General features: G+C 43.5%; 1 protein-coding gene across 2 annotated transcripts; it reads left to right on the top strand.

Annotated features, from left to right (window-relative positions):
- The first annotated feature begins 515 nt into the window (after positions 1 to 515).
- On the top strand, positions 516 to 14,942 carry LOC139927440 (somatomedin-B and thrombospondin type-1 domain-containing protein). Of its 2 annotated transcripts, none has more exons than XM_071919589.2 (5): positions 516 to 1,116; positions 9,419 to 9,601; positions 10,123 to 10,213; positions 12,760 to 12,918; positions 13,336 to 14,942. In XM_071919589.2, the coding sequence occupies exons 1-5, from the start codon at positions 867 to 869 to the stop codon at positions 13,439 to 13,441; spliced, it is 789 nt and encodes a 262-aa protein (XP_071775690.1). In that variant the 5' UTR covers positions 516 to 866; the 3' UTR covers positions 13,442 to 14,942. The 2 variants fall into 2 exon arrangements, with proteins under 2 accessions (XP_071775690.1, XP_071775682.1); XM_071919581.2 differs by having other exon boundaries at positions 9,416 to 9,601.
- The last annotated feature ends 993 nt before the right edge of the window (positions 14,943 to 15,935 follow it).

The following is a 15,935-nucleotide window of genomic DNA, read 5'->3' as shown; positions in this document are numbered from 1 at the left end:
TGGTTGCGCCGCTGTCCGTGGTGCTGAATTTGATATTCTGATCCGGAGATAAACCGATCCAGATGATTTGAGCGTGAATGATAACTACAGCGAATATATTTCTTTTCACACTTCATGTTTGCTCTGTGGTGTTTCGTAGCAGTGGTTTAAGTCGCTATAATGTTTTGAATTTCTTCATCTGCCCGTTCTTGGTCCCACACAGTTTTGGAAATAGCGCAGGTGGCATCACTAAAAAACGTTCTTATTATAAATATTGGTCTTATTTTGTGTATTTTGGGGGAGTTGTCCTATACTTTAATGTATTTCTGATTCAGATTTTCTCTAGCAGTGGTAACAGTGGGGCTGCTAAATGGATAAGACGAAATAAATACTGGCACTCAACTATTGTGTTTGACATATTGCGCAAGCGAGAGAGAGAGAGAGAGAGAGAGAGAGAGAGAGAGAGAGAGAGAGAGAGAGAGAGAGAGAGAGAGAGAGAGAGAGAGAGAGAGAGAGAGAGAGAGAGAGATGACTGGTACTGTAGGTCTCTCCTAATGACCACCCCGACATAAGCTCTAAGGGGCGGTGTCCGATAGAGGGATAGAGGAGAGTCGGTGAACCCAAAGGCTCCACTTTTACGCATCAGTGCTTCATGTAGGTGTTAGTGGAGATCCGAGGTGTTTTGAAGTGGTTTCTTTTCCGTCGTGACAAAGACCATGTTGCTCTTGGATTTTATATAGACACCACCACCAACAACAACAACAACATATCTTATTTATAGACCAGCCTACTTCAATTTAAAGCGTCAATCAGAGTGAAGGGTAGGGTACACCGGCAGAGTGTGTGTGTGGGACAAGAGGATCCAAGTGTCCCGAGAAGTTTCCGTGATGGGAGCACATGGATGGATCTCAGCGCGTCTCGGGTTGTTTGTGTGCGGATATTTAGCGCTTTTCTGCGGGGTAATCATCTCACAGGCTGAGGCGGGCTGCGGGGAGAGGGAAAACCCGAACTGCTGCACCGGCCGAAATAACGAATGTTTCGAGTACACCAAGAGAAAAACAGTCTGCTACTGTGATACCTACTGTCAGAAAACTGGAGACTGCTGCGAGGACTATCAGCGTGTGTGCCAAATATCTGGTGAGTTGCTTGTTGTGTACGAAGTGGTCTCGGTCGCTGGTATTTGTCACCAGGTAACCTCACTGATTGTTTTTTTTTTCATGACCAGTTCAGGTTTTGGAGGCGTGTAAAGCTGCAAGTTCAAGGAGAAAAAGCACCTGTTGAGTTTCTACGTTTTTCACAATGTAGATTCCAACTCTGTGTTTTCCTCCTGTCCAGTGATGCCTGTTGTTCATTGTTTTCCAGCTTGAGCCAGAGATGGTTGGCATAGAGGTGACACGGAGACAGTGAGACATACTGCACATAGCTGTCTCTATTTCGCCCATTATAGCTGTTTGCTTTAAGTGGCCAGCCAGAAATGACCAAGTCCAGGGTGGAGAAGCATCAGCCGTTGGTGTGTTGATCTCTGTGTGTGTGTGTGTGTGTGTGTGTGTGTGTGTGTGTGTGTGTGTGTGTGCGTGTGTGTGTGTGTGTGTGTGTGCGCGTGTGTGTGTTTGGGAGGCTGTATTGCCTATCTTCCACTGGCAGGTGATATGTATGTGTTTACGTTTGTAGTTTTGACCTTTGCCCTTTGCATCGCAGCTTCAACATTGAGCTCCTTGGCCATGAACACAGTGAGTGATGGTGGTTGGCGGGTGGAGTGAGGTGGGGTGGGGTGGGGGGTCTGGGATTTAGCAATCATAATAGAGTCACAAATCAGCCTGTCAGTGTTCCCCTCAAGATCATATTAACTGCGTAGTATAAAGTACATTTTGAATCAAGAGATCAAGGTTAAGATCACTGTCCAGGGAGATTATCCTTAAAATGTGAGTTTGGGAAACTTCTTCCTCTGTCTGAAAGCTTCCCACTTCATCCTGGCTGATGCTATATATGGGCAAACAGAGAGATGGACACCATGGGAACAGACTGCCAAAGATGGTCAGGATTACAGTGGAGCTGTGTCTGAGATGTGACAGGGAGGAAGCACTCCAACCTGTAACTAAAGCAGCTCTAATGTTGGAACATCTCAAGTTCACATGGAGCGATTATCTGTGTGGATACACTCAGAGCAAGACCCTTGTCTTAAGTGCACGCTAACAAGCACCTATCAGGTCAATCCTACAGCCAAAGTGCACTTAAAACACTGCAGGGATCCCCCCTCTATTTAGGTACATTCAAAGTATACATAGTGAACCTTTTGTTTGAGTGCTGACTCTGTGCAGTGATGTGAACAGGCTGGCTACCCCAGCCACCCAGAGTCGAGCCACTTGCTTAAAACGTGCACAAATGTACTGTGATGGCAGCTGTACTGCAGTTTAATAGACTTCAGTGTTTAGGGCAAAGATAACTGAACCACCTGTTATTCTCAGTGATGATCTGGCAGAGCCTCACTGTATAGAAGGAATACCGCACACTCCAAGCTCCAGTTTGTGTTTTTCTATTCCCCAGTGTTTCAACAGGCAAGCTGTCTTCATCAGGGTTTTCCTTCCTATTTAAGGTGTGCTTTTATTCATTTTTTTATTGAGAGAGCCTCACAACATCACATATCTATTTTCCAGCCAAAATCCAATCAGTCAAAGAGGCATGTTGACACAACATTTAACATCCAGCAGCCAGCTGAGTGGATGCCAGGTTTAACTTTACAGAAGAAGCACAGGACCCACCTCAGGTCAGTGTTGAGTCATCACTGCACTGTTTAACAGCAGCTGGTCTGTTAGAGGTCAATTAACGGCTGCCATGTGTATTGCCTGACTCACATGTCAGGTGAGGTTGTTATTAACACCGTGGACCTCATGTGTCTCATACAGCACAGTAAACTGTCACAGATCTCTCTCTGGGACTGGACTCATACAGTGGAGTATCTGCAGGTGTTATGGATTTGATAGTATGCTTATGAAATACTACTTCCCAGATGAACACTGCTCACTATTCACATGACCAGCCTAATAATCACATACAGTTCAGAGAGTATTATATAGAGAGGGAGATGCACAATGTGTTTTTATGGCTTCAGAGGCTTTGAGGAGGAGTGATGAATGTAAAGATGAGAGTGATTGACTTCTGGTTCTGGTGTTTTCTACCCATTGTTGTCAAGTTGGCCGTGACCTTTGAACCCTGTATGGATCAAGGAGTGTGACAAGACGCTGAGGGCAAAAAAAAGCACCTTGGCTCCCTCATTAGCAACACGTGTACTTTGCTGTATTCTCTCTCTCTCTCTCTCTCTCAGCCTGAAACCTGAGCATCTTTACAGTATAAACAAAGCATGTGTCTTGTGACTTTGGCTCTATCAAAATGCCCCTATGTTTTCACACCCCACATTAGACTCCATCTTTATCTAAACCTGATCCTGCAGCTCTGTAATGCATCAAGGAGTCTGTCTGTATACTGTCTGTCACAGTCTGTAATTAACGCCTGTCAGCTGTAGGAGAGTAAAGGGCTTGGAGTGGGTGACATCAGAGGAGAGACAGAGAGACCGGCAGTCTGTTTGCACCCCACGGACACAAACACTTAAAGTGTCTTCAGAGTGATACCATTGTATCCAGAGATATCATTCAGATGTAGTGTTTGGCAGGAATGGGTGTTGTGTGTAAACAGTTTGGAGGATCTGCCTGTCCACTTATCTCAGGAATAGACAAGTGATGCAGAGGTCAGATTTTATTGCTCTGCTATGGGCTGCAAGATATCAGCTTAACACGAGCAGTTGTGCTGGTGGAGTGCGTAAAGGAAAAAACAATCCACCCCAAAACACTTTAACACTGTTAAAAAAAAACAGCTGTTGGTGATGTGCCTTGGATTTCTGGGCCCACTTTGTTGTTTGGTGATGTATTTTTCTTATTCCCGTGGATAACTGGCCAAATGTAGATGGCGTGACATCATGTTGAGATATTTCCAGCTCAACATCGGTGGTAAACATCAGGCTTTGGTGTCAGCCCCTCACACAGCAAGGGCTTCTTTCTAGTGTGTCCATTTTCCATCGACGTTCAATAATCGTACAGGGAGAAATCCACTGTAGAAGAGGCAGAGAGACCAATTTCTCCACTGAACAGTAGCCTCAATAGACCAGAATGCAATGCAGTTACGTTTTGAGTAAGGGGCGAGACTCTCACCTTCTCTCAAGTGGAAAACCTCACTATCTTGCTCTTACTATGCTGTGGCTATTGCTATTGCTCCCTCTTCCGACATGTATAACCCACAGCTGAATGCAACAAGTTCAGGCATGGGTTGGTATGGGTTGTCGAAAGTCATTCTGGGAAATGTAGGAAAATCACTAACTGAAGTAGAAGTAGACGAGGCAGGTTGAGGGATAGTGGGTACACCGAAAAAGGTAAATTACAACACTTCATCACAAAATAACTCCTGGAATGCCGTGAACATCACAGATTGATGGTGTATAACAGTGAAAGGGTTAGGGTTAGGATTTTTCCTTTAAAGCTTTGAATGTTTGTTGATAATTTGCTGTAGGAGTGCGCCTGTTACCATCACATTCTTTCTTTCTCCACTTTACAGTAAGTCTCACATTAAGATGATTGCTCATTCCTCTTAACAGACTCTAGAGATCAAACTGGCCCGTAGGGGGATGGGGTAGCTCCTCTCCTCTCCTACTGTGGCATCTGGTAGTTCTCACTTCAACAGGAAGACGTAGCCTCTGCCTCAGATTCACCAGAGGTTTGCTCATCATTCATCCGCCTCTCCTCTTCTCCTCCAGGCACTTCTGGTTCTCTTCTTTCCCTCTGGGGCACTGTATGTTGTCATGCCGTGATGTTTTCTTTGTTCCAACTCCTCTCACTCCCTCTTTCTGTCTTGCCTTCCCACATATCCCCTATGTGACCTGCTTGAGTAGTGAATGCTTTTACCCAGCTGGGCTGAAACTGGCCAGCTGTTGTAGCTTTTGGGATAAATTGATTTCCATCCAATTTCCTGGTACTGCATGCACTGTATTAGATATTCTTGATAGCAAATTGGTCTTCCTTCTTCTCACCTTTCCATGGTGAGTAAATGTTAAAATAAAATTGTATTACATTGTGAATTTAATTCATGCCGAACACATAAAGTACATAAAGTTGATTGTGATTTGGGATTGACCATATTAATGATTCCCTAAAGGGATTTTTCTTACATATGATGTTGAAGAGGAGTTTAGGATGCATTTCTCTATAAAACAAATGGAAAAATATGTATATGGATTTTCTTTTTGTTCTTCAAGTTATTTTTATCCAGAACTTGGCTAAAGCAGTTTGGATGTGCAAACTTCCACACTTGTGTACTTTTTAACTTTCCAATTTTTGGGACGTTGCCACAACTCTGAGCATTTGTCATGTAAAGTTCACTTCTCTGACTGTTGGTTCTTTTGAGTTGATCTAGTGAAAAGAGCACATCTTTTGATTCATTGTATTCTTTTGATTCCCTGTTGTAAAGGAGCAGAAAGTCACTGCTCACAAGACACAGACTAACAGGAGCTGACTTGCATTGTGGTTTACAGCTACAGTATGTGTGCACCTGTGCAGCGCAGTTGATATTTCTTATGTGTTTATAACATCTTTAGTTTTTATCATGATGCTATGATAAAGTGGTCATGCATGCCAAATGACAGTGACTTCCTAGCTCCTACTTTTTTTTTTCCTACTTTTTTAGAAAAGCTGTCTCAGCTGTGTTTATAATGAATCTTTTTAATTGGTTGGTTTGTTCGGCTCCTCTGCTCGAGGTGTCTACAGGAAACGTTTAAGTAGTAACCTGTTATTATGGTTTAGTCTCGTGTCCTTCACCCCTATTAACAGGCTTATGGTTCTACCCTGTGTTGTACAACATTGTAAGGTTTGTCTAATGGGACCAGGCCACAGGGCTGAGGGAGGGGGGCTGTGGACGTTTTGAGGTGCCGTGGTCCCCAGCTGGACATCTGGCTCCCATCAGAGGAGGTTGGGGGGGGGGGGGGGGGGGGGGGGGGGGGGGGGGGTAGAGGACCAAAAAAAGGAGGCAGATGGGGAGAAAGAACAAGGGAGAATGCGGGACAGAATGATAAAAGGAGAAGAAGATAAAGCAAATTGGGAGGGCAGGTCTGATAGCAGGTCCTTAAGTCTTTTGTTATGAAACCCTAAAATGGAAGCAGAACTCAGGGAGAGAGAAAAAGAAAGCAAAGGAATGCCAATCTTCAAGGTTTTGTGGGCCATTTCATTTAAAAGTGAGCTATTTATCTCTCTGTAACAAGTGTGACTTGAGATTGGCTGCCAACTTTACAGATAAAGGAGAGGACCTTGGATACACATTCATTGGTTTGGTTCACTAATTACATTTGCCTGAAGCTGTGCCAACTGCCAAGAAAATTGGCCACACGGCCGTGAACTCTCTCCAAGCACGTCCACTTCGCTCTCCTTCTACCTTTCCTCTAACCTCCTCTCGTCACCACTTTTTAACCACAGCAGTCTCAGTGTAAATCACCCTCTCTACAGCTATTACACTTAAAACTTTGCAAATAGTTTTGGATGCCCAAAAGTCCATTAGGGAAACATGTTGTCTCCATTCACTTATAGAAGTCTTCTTTGAGAGGAAACTTTTTTAAAGCACTTGAAAACACTTTATAAAATACCAACTGGTGTGAAAGACAAAAGCTGAACATGCTGACAACGAGTGCCAGTTGTTTCCTGTATTGGGGTCAGGGGTCAGAGGTGGCGGCATGCTTTCCAACGGGGGACTTTCTCGTCAACAATGGGGACAGGGGACAGCAGTGGCTCAGTGGGTCAGGCTGTGTCAGACTGTCAGCAGGGTTATCATGTGGGTGGTGGAATTGCTGCACCGGTGGTACCAGAAAAAGAGCGGGGACCACCACAGTTTGTTAATTACCTTCTGACCTCTGGTGGCTCAGGGGGTTGAGACTTCCAGACTTAGTTCCGCTTGTATGTGTGTGTGTGTGTGTGTGTGTCAGTCAGAGGGGTAATACGCCCGTTTCCCCTTGGGTGCGGGAACTAGCTGACCCTTTCAGTCACACCCACCCTGCAGTTTGCCTGCCCTCAGCAGTAAAAGACCTCAACTGCCGCCAACTGCCCTGCCTGCCTGCCTGCATGGGTTTTTCTTCTACGAGAAAAGAAAACCAGCAAAATGAAAGCCGGCCCATGAACTTCAGAGGATGTAGAGGAGGGAAGGAAAGGCGAGGGGACAGGAATAGGGATAAGAAGAGGAGGAGGAGGCAAGCATAGGAAACTGATAGGACTGTGGTGTCTGGTTGGATTGCACTCTTCAAGCGTGATGTCACTCATACAAGTCTAAAGGTGTATTTTGTATTTCCATGCCTGTGTATTTGAGAGTGATGATTGACGGTAGAACTAGCTCAAGGGGGGCGGGTTTATCTGACAAAAATGGTCATTGGTGTGTGTGTGTGTGTGTGTGTGTGTGTGTTCGTGTGGGTGTGTGTGTGTGTGGTTATCTGGGAAAGGCGAGTGTCAGGTGGGCAGCACTAATGTGCAGGAATGCAGAGATTCCACAGTGGCTTTGTGGATCGGCTGTGTCACTGAGACAGACCGCCCCCCCCAACGGGACCATGGGAATGAACAGAACAGGCGGCACCTTGAAAGCTCTCTCTCTCTTTCTTTCTCTCTCTCTCTCTCTCTCTCTCTCTCTCCCTCTCTCTCTCTCTCTCTCTCTCTCTCTCGTTCACACACACACACACACACACACACACACACACACACATGCTTATTCACTTGCAGCATTGTACTGTGGGGTGAGTGTGTATTATGAAGACAGAGTGAGGTAGATTAGATGGCGAGAGAGGATTAGATTCAGTTATGGTATATTTATCCTCTCCCTCCCTATAATTTCACTAAGAACATCTAAGAGGTTCAAGCTGTGTGCACCTGCTTCCATTGTACTGAACTTTTTATTGTCTACACCGAACAATTCAGAAGCTCAACATCACCAATATCAGACTCTATAAAAAAAATCATCCCAGTGTTTCACGCTTTTGCCTTTTAGGGTGCTTGTGTATATATATGTTTGTTTATTTATGCACTTGAGTGTGTGTGTGTGTGTGTATTTTGCAACAATTTTGTCCGTCTCTCAGCTTCTGTGTTTGTATGTTTATGAAGTGTGCCTTTCCTCCCTAAAACAGGGCTGTTAAATGTCTGTTTGCAGCTTTTAAATCTCTGTGAGACCAGGCCAGATTACTGCTGGAGACTCTTGGCTTTGATCAGAGCAGCCATCTAACTAATAGGGCTTCCTCCTCCCCCGATGTAATTGGTTAAAACAGCCTACTGAATGGGAAGCTTGATTGCTGCTGCTGTGTTTATTTGGTGTCCCGTGTGCATATGTGCGTGTGTGTGTGTAAGTGTGGGCCTAAGGGAAACCAGAGAATACAGGATGCCAAATTAGCTTCCTATTTGAATGGCCCCACACACATATGACCTGGGTCGCAGACTTCCTGAGTCTGGGTCGTTGATCTGGAATTAGCAGATGGTAATGACCCAGTCACTTGCTTGCCACCCACCTAAACCTACCTGAATAACTGTTCAGTACTTTATTTATTCAGCTCTGTATTTGTGTTTCTCCTAATGCACCGACCTGCACAGCATACATCTTACAGCCCTTGTCACTCCTAAAGATTGATGATGCACAGATTAGGGGAAAGTCTAGAACTGCCACTGGGATGAAGATCAATTCATAATGTGGAATTAGACTGTCAGTCATGGTAGCACAGCTGGAAAGCGCTCATCCGATGCTCATAAAGATATTTTTTCTTTGCCCTCTGTCACGCCTCATGCCTTTAAATCTTTCAGAGCTGAAGCTCCTTTTACCTCCCCATAATTTACTTCACCTTCACTATCTGTAAAGCTCGAAAATCACAGAGTGACAGAACCTGAAACAACCTCAAACAAGTACAAGAGGTTTCAGGTGTCCTTTATTCGTATTTTCTTCACATTTCATGATGTTCTCTCCATCTACGGCCTTTACTTTCTTTATTCTAGGGATGTGCAAAAGTCTATTTTTTCATGGTTGACAAGTCGGTTGGTTATCTGAACAAGTAATCGACTCGCTGGTGTAATACAAAACGCCAAAATTCAACATAAGCTTATTGGGCTATTATAAGCGTGAACTGTGCGTTTTGACATGTAAGACGATCCAAAATATTTAAAAATATTTATACATCCAAAAGACAGTGATGGCCTACAGACCTAAGAAACAATAAGGCTGAAACTCAAACATGCAAAAAATTAAAGAAAAATAAATAAATAAATAAATAAAATTGTCGACACAGCCTCATAAACGACTAGTCAACTGTTTTGGCACATCCCTACTTTCTTCTGCCATGTGTCCCGAACCCTCAGCTGATCTCTGTGCCTCCCTGTTTCCCCAGCAGCCATTGACTGTGTGGTGGGATCATGGGGTTCCTGGTCATCGTGCACATCTCCATGTGGGGTCGGCAGCACAGAAAGGAGTCGCCAAGTGTCTGTTCCCCCTAGGAATGGAGGCACACCCTGTCCTGACCTCAAACAGCGACGAGGATGCTTCGGAAACAACGCCATATGCAGCACTGCTAAAGGTGAGGCGCTCTCTGTGTGTGACTACATGTGTACATTTATGCACGCAGACCTGTTACATATCAGTTTGGTATTTCAGTATTCTCTGAGGTAACTCTTGTTGACAGTTTGCCAGTTAGCAACAGATTTGCACACGTCTGGTCCAAAGTCTTATCTCCAGCTGCATTACTTCAAATCCATCTGTTAAGCTCTATACTGTTGAATCACTTTCCTGGTAATAAAACACCAGAACCACAGATAAACTTCCAGGAAAGTTCAAGATTTTCATGGAAAACTAAGTACCACTGCCCCTCACATCAGTTCGAGTCATCCAGCAACCCTGGATCAGTTAGTCATATAACTGGGATGAGGTGTTATGGATGAAATGTGGGATGTGTTTGTACCTCCACCTGTATCTGTTTATCCTTCTATATATTGAGAAGATGCTCCGCAGCGGGTAAAAGAGCTAATCTGAAAAATGAATGGCTTTAACATGTTGCTTTTGTCATCCCCCCCCCCTCTCCCCCCCTCCCTCTACTTCCAGAGGTGGCAAAGATCCTGCCTGATTCTTTCAAGAGGAACTTCAAGGACCCTTGGAGGCGACCACACATGCTGATGAAGGAGGAGAAGGCCAGGTAGGGCCTCCGTTAGCAGACAACAAACACAAACACAAAACTACTGACTACTGACCCTGCCTGCCTGCTGCCTTTGTCTGTAGCGTAGGCTTTCATGTATATAGAATCAATGCAGAGAGGGGGTAATTACAGCTGAATTGTGTAGTGTGCCAAATGATTGTATGTGGATCTTTGTCCGACAGTATTTTGCTCTGGGGCTGAACATTTTAGCAGCTGAAGGGCTTCATTCCAAAATGCCATCTATGCATTTAGTATAAAAGTTACTACCTAAAATATATCAGTTATTTAAAAAACACAGTTTATTTCATCCTCAAAATCATAACTACTGATACTCATAACCACAATATGCTCTACATGCCAGCAATCATTTTGTGTGAGAAAACTTTTATTTTTTGCAAATGGTGGCTATCTAATTTTGGAATGAAACTCTTCAGTTGTTGCCTGTTCTGCCAGCTGCATGGCTGTCCTTCAGCTCCTCTGACAGAAATGGATTTTACTCCAAGTTCTTTAGCTGGTATCAATTTGTTTCAAAGTTCATTTTAAGATCAACCTTGGGCTCCAACAGATTAGAGGAGGGAGACCAAGGCCAAGGTTGCCTTAACACACAGAAGCTTGAAATTGCTTTGACTGTGGAAGATAAACCCTGCCATTGTATATTTGCGTCATGAGCTGACCTTTATTGATAAGGCAGCAGTAATCAATGTAAAAGGTGAACCCTCCCTGTATGGCCGTCATCTTTGATCTGAGCTGATTGCGGATGGGCTCAGCGCTAGAACAATCAGACATCAGGGAACAAAATCAAGGCCGGTTTCCTGACAGCCCACAGCCTTTTACACAGATTAAAGTGGACATCGGATACCTTTGTTTTGACTGAAACACAAAGCATCAGAGGATTGGAAGTGCATTACTCATAAATGTGAGCCATTAACCATGGATGACACAGAGTTAGGCTGATTTCACACAGACATCTGCTGCACTGATTCCCCGGTGTTGTCATGGAGAGTGACCCAGGAAATGAGGCTCTGAGATGGTGTTAAAATGACATGAAATGACGATCGGTTGTTGTCTTTGTTCGATGTAATTATCTGCATGAGTGAGTTTCCAAGAAGGTCTGGAATATTTGGAGAAGGCTGTAGTAGATTTAGCAAATGAGGTTTTTGCTTTACTAGTAGAGGCTTAACACAGGATTGCACTACGATTTTTCAGATTTTAAGACCTATTGTGTGTTTTTATATGGAACAACTTTCTTTTAGTGGTGTGAATGTGTATTTTCATTATTGTGTGCAGGAAAATCCACAGGGGAGCACAACATTTTAGACTAGGTTCTGCATGAACAAGCTGAAGCATAATGAAGGGAAGAAAAAAAAGAAACTTAAAGGAAATCCCCAGTCAACGAGTGTGTGTGTGTGTGTGTGTGTGTGTGTGTGTGTGTGTTACAGAGCCCTATTACACTTGTCATTTCAATTTTCAATATCCATAAAGCATAACGATGGGATTATACATTCATGGATATTCATTTAAATCTATATTTGCAGTATTTTTATTGATTTTTTGCTTATATTTATTGCTTCATTTATTTTGACTAAATTGTGCCCAGACTACATAGAAAACCATCAAAATGCAAGCCTGAACACTCCAGATCAGGCCCAGAAGATGAAATATCAACTGTCATTGAATGTGTCCTTGCATGACCCCATGACAAAAGATATTTGCAAATGTTAGTAGGACACAGAGTCTTACGGAATCATTCTGAGAAAAACATCTTTAGGAGTAAAGTTCATATTTCCTTTGACAAAACATCCCAGTGGGGATGGTGTTTAGTCACAACTGACTGAATCAGAGACAAAACAAATACGCTGCGCAAGTTCAAAGTAGCCGCCAGAGAACACAGCGAGTTGGAAAACAAGACTTTATTATTGTTTCCTATGCACAGAGTGAGCTGTGTTGATATTAGGATACTGCAGGTGACCGTGACCCTGCTGGAACACCTTCAAATGGAGCAAATCTTTTATCATCTTTTGTCTGGTTAGAGTCACTGATCAAACATACCTTGGATTGCTACTTTGTTTTCATCAATCCAGCCTGGTTGGATCACTATAACTCTTCAACTTACTACTTCAAGGGCAAGAAAAAGGAGGAATGCCTTTTTTGCGTGTTTAAAATGGGCCTTTAATTCTACGGCTTCATCTGGAAATTTACCATCTGCTTTTCTCTTGGTGATGTTTGTAGTGGCATATGTGAGTGAATGATAACAGTCCTAAGCTTGATCCAAAAAACAAGATACTGGTTGTTGTGCTCTCAGCTACAGTGTTGCGTGAGTGGCAGCCTGTTTTGTTCTCACTCAGACAGACAGGATAACATCTGTGTTTCTGAATGCAAGCTGTGTGATTTGGCTTTGCTTTACACTGCAGACCCTCTGTATGTCTGTATGATTTAAGAATTAAATAAAGTGAAAAAGAGGTGATTAATGAGTTCTATCAAAGCTTTATCAGTAGCAACCATCTATTTTTGACTCTTTTCCCTTCTCTCTCTCTCTGTGCCTGCAGTTATTGTGTGTACCTGCGGGTCAAGCAGGCCAGTGCAGCGTGTAAACTCAAACTGTGGAGCGCCCAGCTGGTCAGAGAGAGACTGGTCTGTGCCGAGTGCCAGAGTGATGCCATGTCAAAAACAGACCGCTGTGGAGGGGACGGCCTCGAGAACACCAGGTGAGCCACACACCAGAAGTAAACCTAATGGTATCTGTGTCAGTCATGCTCCTGACAGTTGTGATATGTGTTTGGGTGGCAGCAGCCGAGAGGTTAGAGTATAGGGGTTTGTGCCCCTTTGTAGCCCCAGACTGGCTGGAAAACACTATAGGTAGGGAAAGATAATGAGCAGTGCTTTCCCTTTCTTCAACAACTACCATCAAAATGCCCTTGAGCAAGACACTTTACCCCCAGCTGCTCTCCAGACTGTGGTCGGACAAGGTGTGAATGTGTATGTGATGCGGCGTGTTGCTGAAAGTCAACATTCCCTGTATGAATAAAGGCTATAAAAACCAATTATGAGCATATTTCCCCCATATTGTAGTTGTTGTTGTTACATGTCTGGTACCAGCATTTTCTGATGTGTTTCTTTTCCAGAACGTTCTGGGCAGCAGCTTCGGTCCCCGGGTGTCATGGCTCCTGGGTGCGAGAGTCTTCCTCTGAGGGCTGCCGGTGTCCCCCCTACTCTGTGCTGTTTGTGTGAGCCGCCATGCAAACCCTCACATCCACATGCAGGGACAAGGTTGCCCCCAACAACTCCTGCTAAACTGTGGGGAACCCTGCCAGCCAAGCCAGACCCTCCACTCCAGACCACTGGATGGGTAACTCAAGGAGATCAGCAGTGTCCTGCCACTTTTTCCTTTCACCTCATACTCTGTACTGTATACACTATTACTAATAAGCACACAGAAATTCTTGCATTTAACTTCATATTTTACAGCCACATTGTGTACTTTTTCTCCTCCAAAGCACAGCGACGTCTATATGCCTTTTTACCTCTGAATCTTTGCTATCTACCTCCATGAATGCAACTGCATTTGATTATGCATAATGTATAAATATATAAATATATTATTTTGCTTTATACATTTTCTACTTTTGATTGTTTATGTGTAATGTATATGTGTCTATATAGCTATAGTTATTTGTATCCACCAGTGTAAACACCAAACAACACTGGCTGCACCCAGTCCAAGCCCCAATCCAAAGGGTCCTGATTCACCAGTGGGTCGGAGCTACTAAAACTGCTTTATCCTGCTTTAAGTCGTATCCCTAGCTAGAGTCCTTGATTCAACAAGTTTTTTCCCAATTAACCATGATAAACAGTTCTTTTCATCAAAAACATTTTCACCAGCAAATCAAGTTGAATATCAGGTATGATCAATTGATTCTCAGGTGTTTAGATTGGTGTCTTTGTCTCCCATCAAGCTTCCTCTGCCATGTCCGCCTCCTCTGATGGTCAGTCGCTGATTTTTATGGTTAACTATAAAGTGACTTATAAGTGAAATCTATCCAGTCTTTTTTAGACATAATACTGTAGGAGAGGAAAAAAAAGAGCCATTTAACAGAATGAATTTCAGTGTGGTTCTCTCTGTCCTACATGTCCGAGACTGAAAGCAATTGCGTTCTAATTTTGTTTTCTCTTACTCCCCCCACCTCAAAAATCCCATTACCTTCACAAGGGAGTTTTATCAGCAAAGCATCATCCAATATAACTCACAGCTGTGTGCCCTAGCCAGGCCAGATAGCCATTTCACTCCCATTTCTTATTAACAGAATCTCCTCCCTGCACTCCCCAAAGCTTCTTGGACAGATACATGTGTCCTTCTGACCTGCACTTCTTCTTTTCCTCCTCCTCTCTTTCCTCCTCTTCTCTCCTCTGCTCTGCTCCTGTTGTCTCTACTGTGACCGGGAGTCTCTCTAGCAGATACTGCAGATTAACCGCAGCGTTACTTTCTTGACTAGAGAACAGGAGTCAGTCAACTGGCTCAGTACCTTCACACATCTGTGGTACTGCTGGTACAAGCAGAGGACAAGTGCAGTCCAGGAAAAGGGCTTCTCTCTCTGGAAACCTGTGACCCTCTCTCTCTCTCCCAAGTCTTTGTCTGTGTTTGTGTGTTTATTTATTTTAAAACAAGTGATGATTTTATTAGTGCAACACAGCATACTCTTGTACACTGTCCATTAGTGAAAATAAACAAATATTCTGTCACTTCTTCTTCTCTTGTCATATTTTCTGACGTGGGTATTTCATTTTATTTTACATTTTCAGATTTTCAGATCAGACTTAGGATTCCTTTTTTTGAAAATTTGTGTCTTCGTTACATAGGCTACCGTGACTTACACCATTCAGAATATCATCAAAGACCACTATTAACATTGCTGGCTTCTCCCCCCTGCAATTACTGCTGTGAACACAGCAGTGCTAAGTATATCCTTAACGTTTGACCAGTGTTTACATGCAGCAATTACAGTTAATAGGGGAGTCCAGTCATATGTACGTAACATAATGCAAACATGTATCCATCAACATATTTTTGTTACATTCTTGGCATTTCTTCCTGTGGTGCGAATGGGATGACGACAGGCAAAATGACAGCCACTGTGTATAATTGTGTTTTTGTGCTGTATTCTCCTACAATTTAGGGTTGCTAATATGATGTAACTGTCAGAGAAGATGTGTGGACAGATGAAAGATGAGTCCTGAGATACTGGACTGCCCCCTCCTCCCCTCAGTTGCTTGTGATTAACCAGCCAGCTGTGTGTCAAAGTTTTGGACCATATGACCGTGAACCCCAACATTGTGAAATAGACGCTGTAAAATAAGTAGATGTGCACAGGTTACATCTGTAAATACATCTTTCACTCATTTTTTTCCCCCAGTTCACAGCAGCTACTGGAGGGAGAAGACAGAGATGCCCATGTTTGAAAGGCAGCTTGCGTCCTCTTTCATAAAATATATGGCTTTTTTAACTGAATGTCTAAAGGTCCAGACCCTGACCTCGACTCTGCTGTGTTTATAAAGTCATTACTCTTAGCCTTGCTGGCAATTTCTACACATTTGTCTGCCACATGTTCCACCACAATTTCAAGACCGCAAGCAATAACACCAGACCAGAACCATCTAAAGTTTGACATATTGCCTTGTTTTGTGCATAAAACCACTACTGATATATCTATTTTATTGATTATGCAAC

This window comes from Centroberyx gerrardi, chromosome 8 (assembly GCF_048128805.1).
Source record: "Centroberyx gerrardi isolate f3 chromosome 8, fCenGer3.hap1.cur.20231027, whole genome shotgun sequence".
Taxonomy (NCBI): Eukaryota; Metazoa; Chordata; class Actinopteri; order Beryciformes; family Berycidae; genus Centroberyx; species Centroberyx gerrardi.
Note: the sequence above shows the minus strand (reverse complement) of the source record. Positions and strands in the feature narration are given on the sequence as shown.

Excerpts from the sequence above, each read along its gene's own strand:
- LOC139927440 (XM_071919581.2), top strand. The coding sequence starts at position 867 with ATGGGAGCACATGGATGGATCTCAGCGCGTCTCGGGTTGTTTGTGTGC. Across the intron at positions 1,117-9,415 it reads GCGTGTGTGCCAAATATCTG|CAGCCATTGACTGTGTGGTG; the intron begins GTGAGTTGCTTG and ends CTGTTTCCCCAG. Across the intron at positions 9,602-10,122 it reads CATATGCAGCACTGCTAAAG|AGGTGGCAAAGATCCTGCCT; the intron begins GTGAGGCGCTCT and ends CTCTACTTCCAG.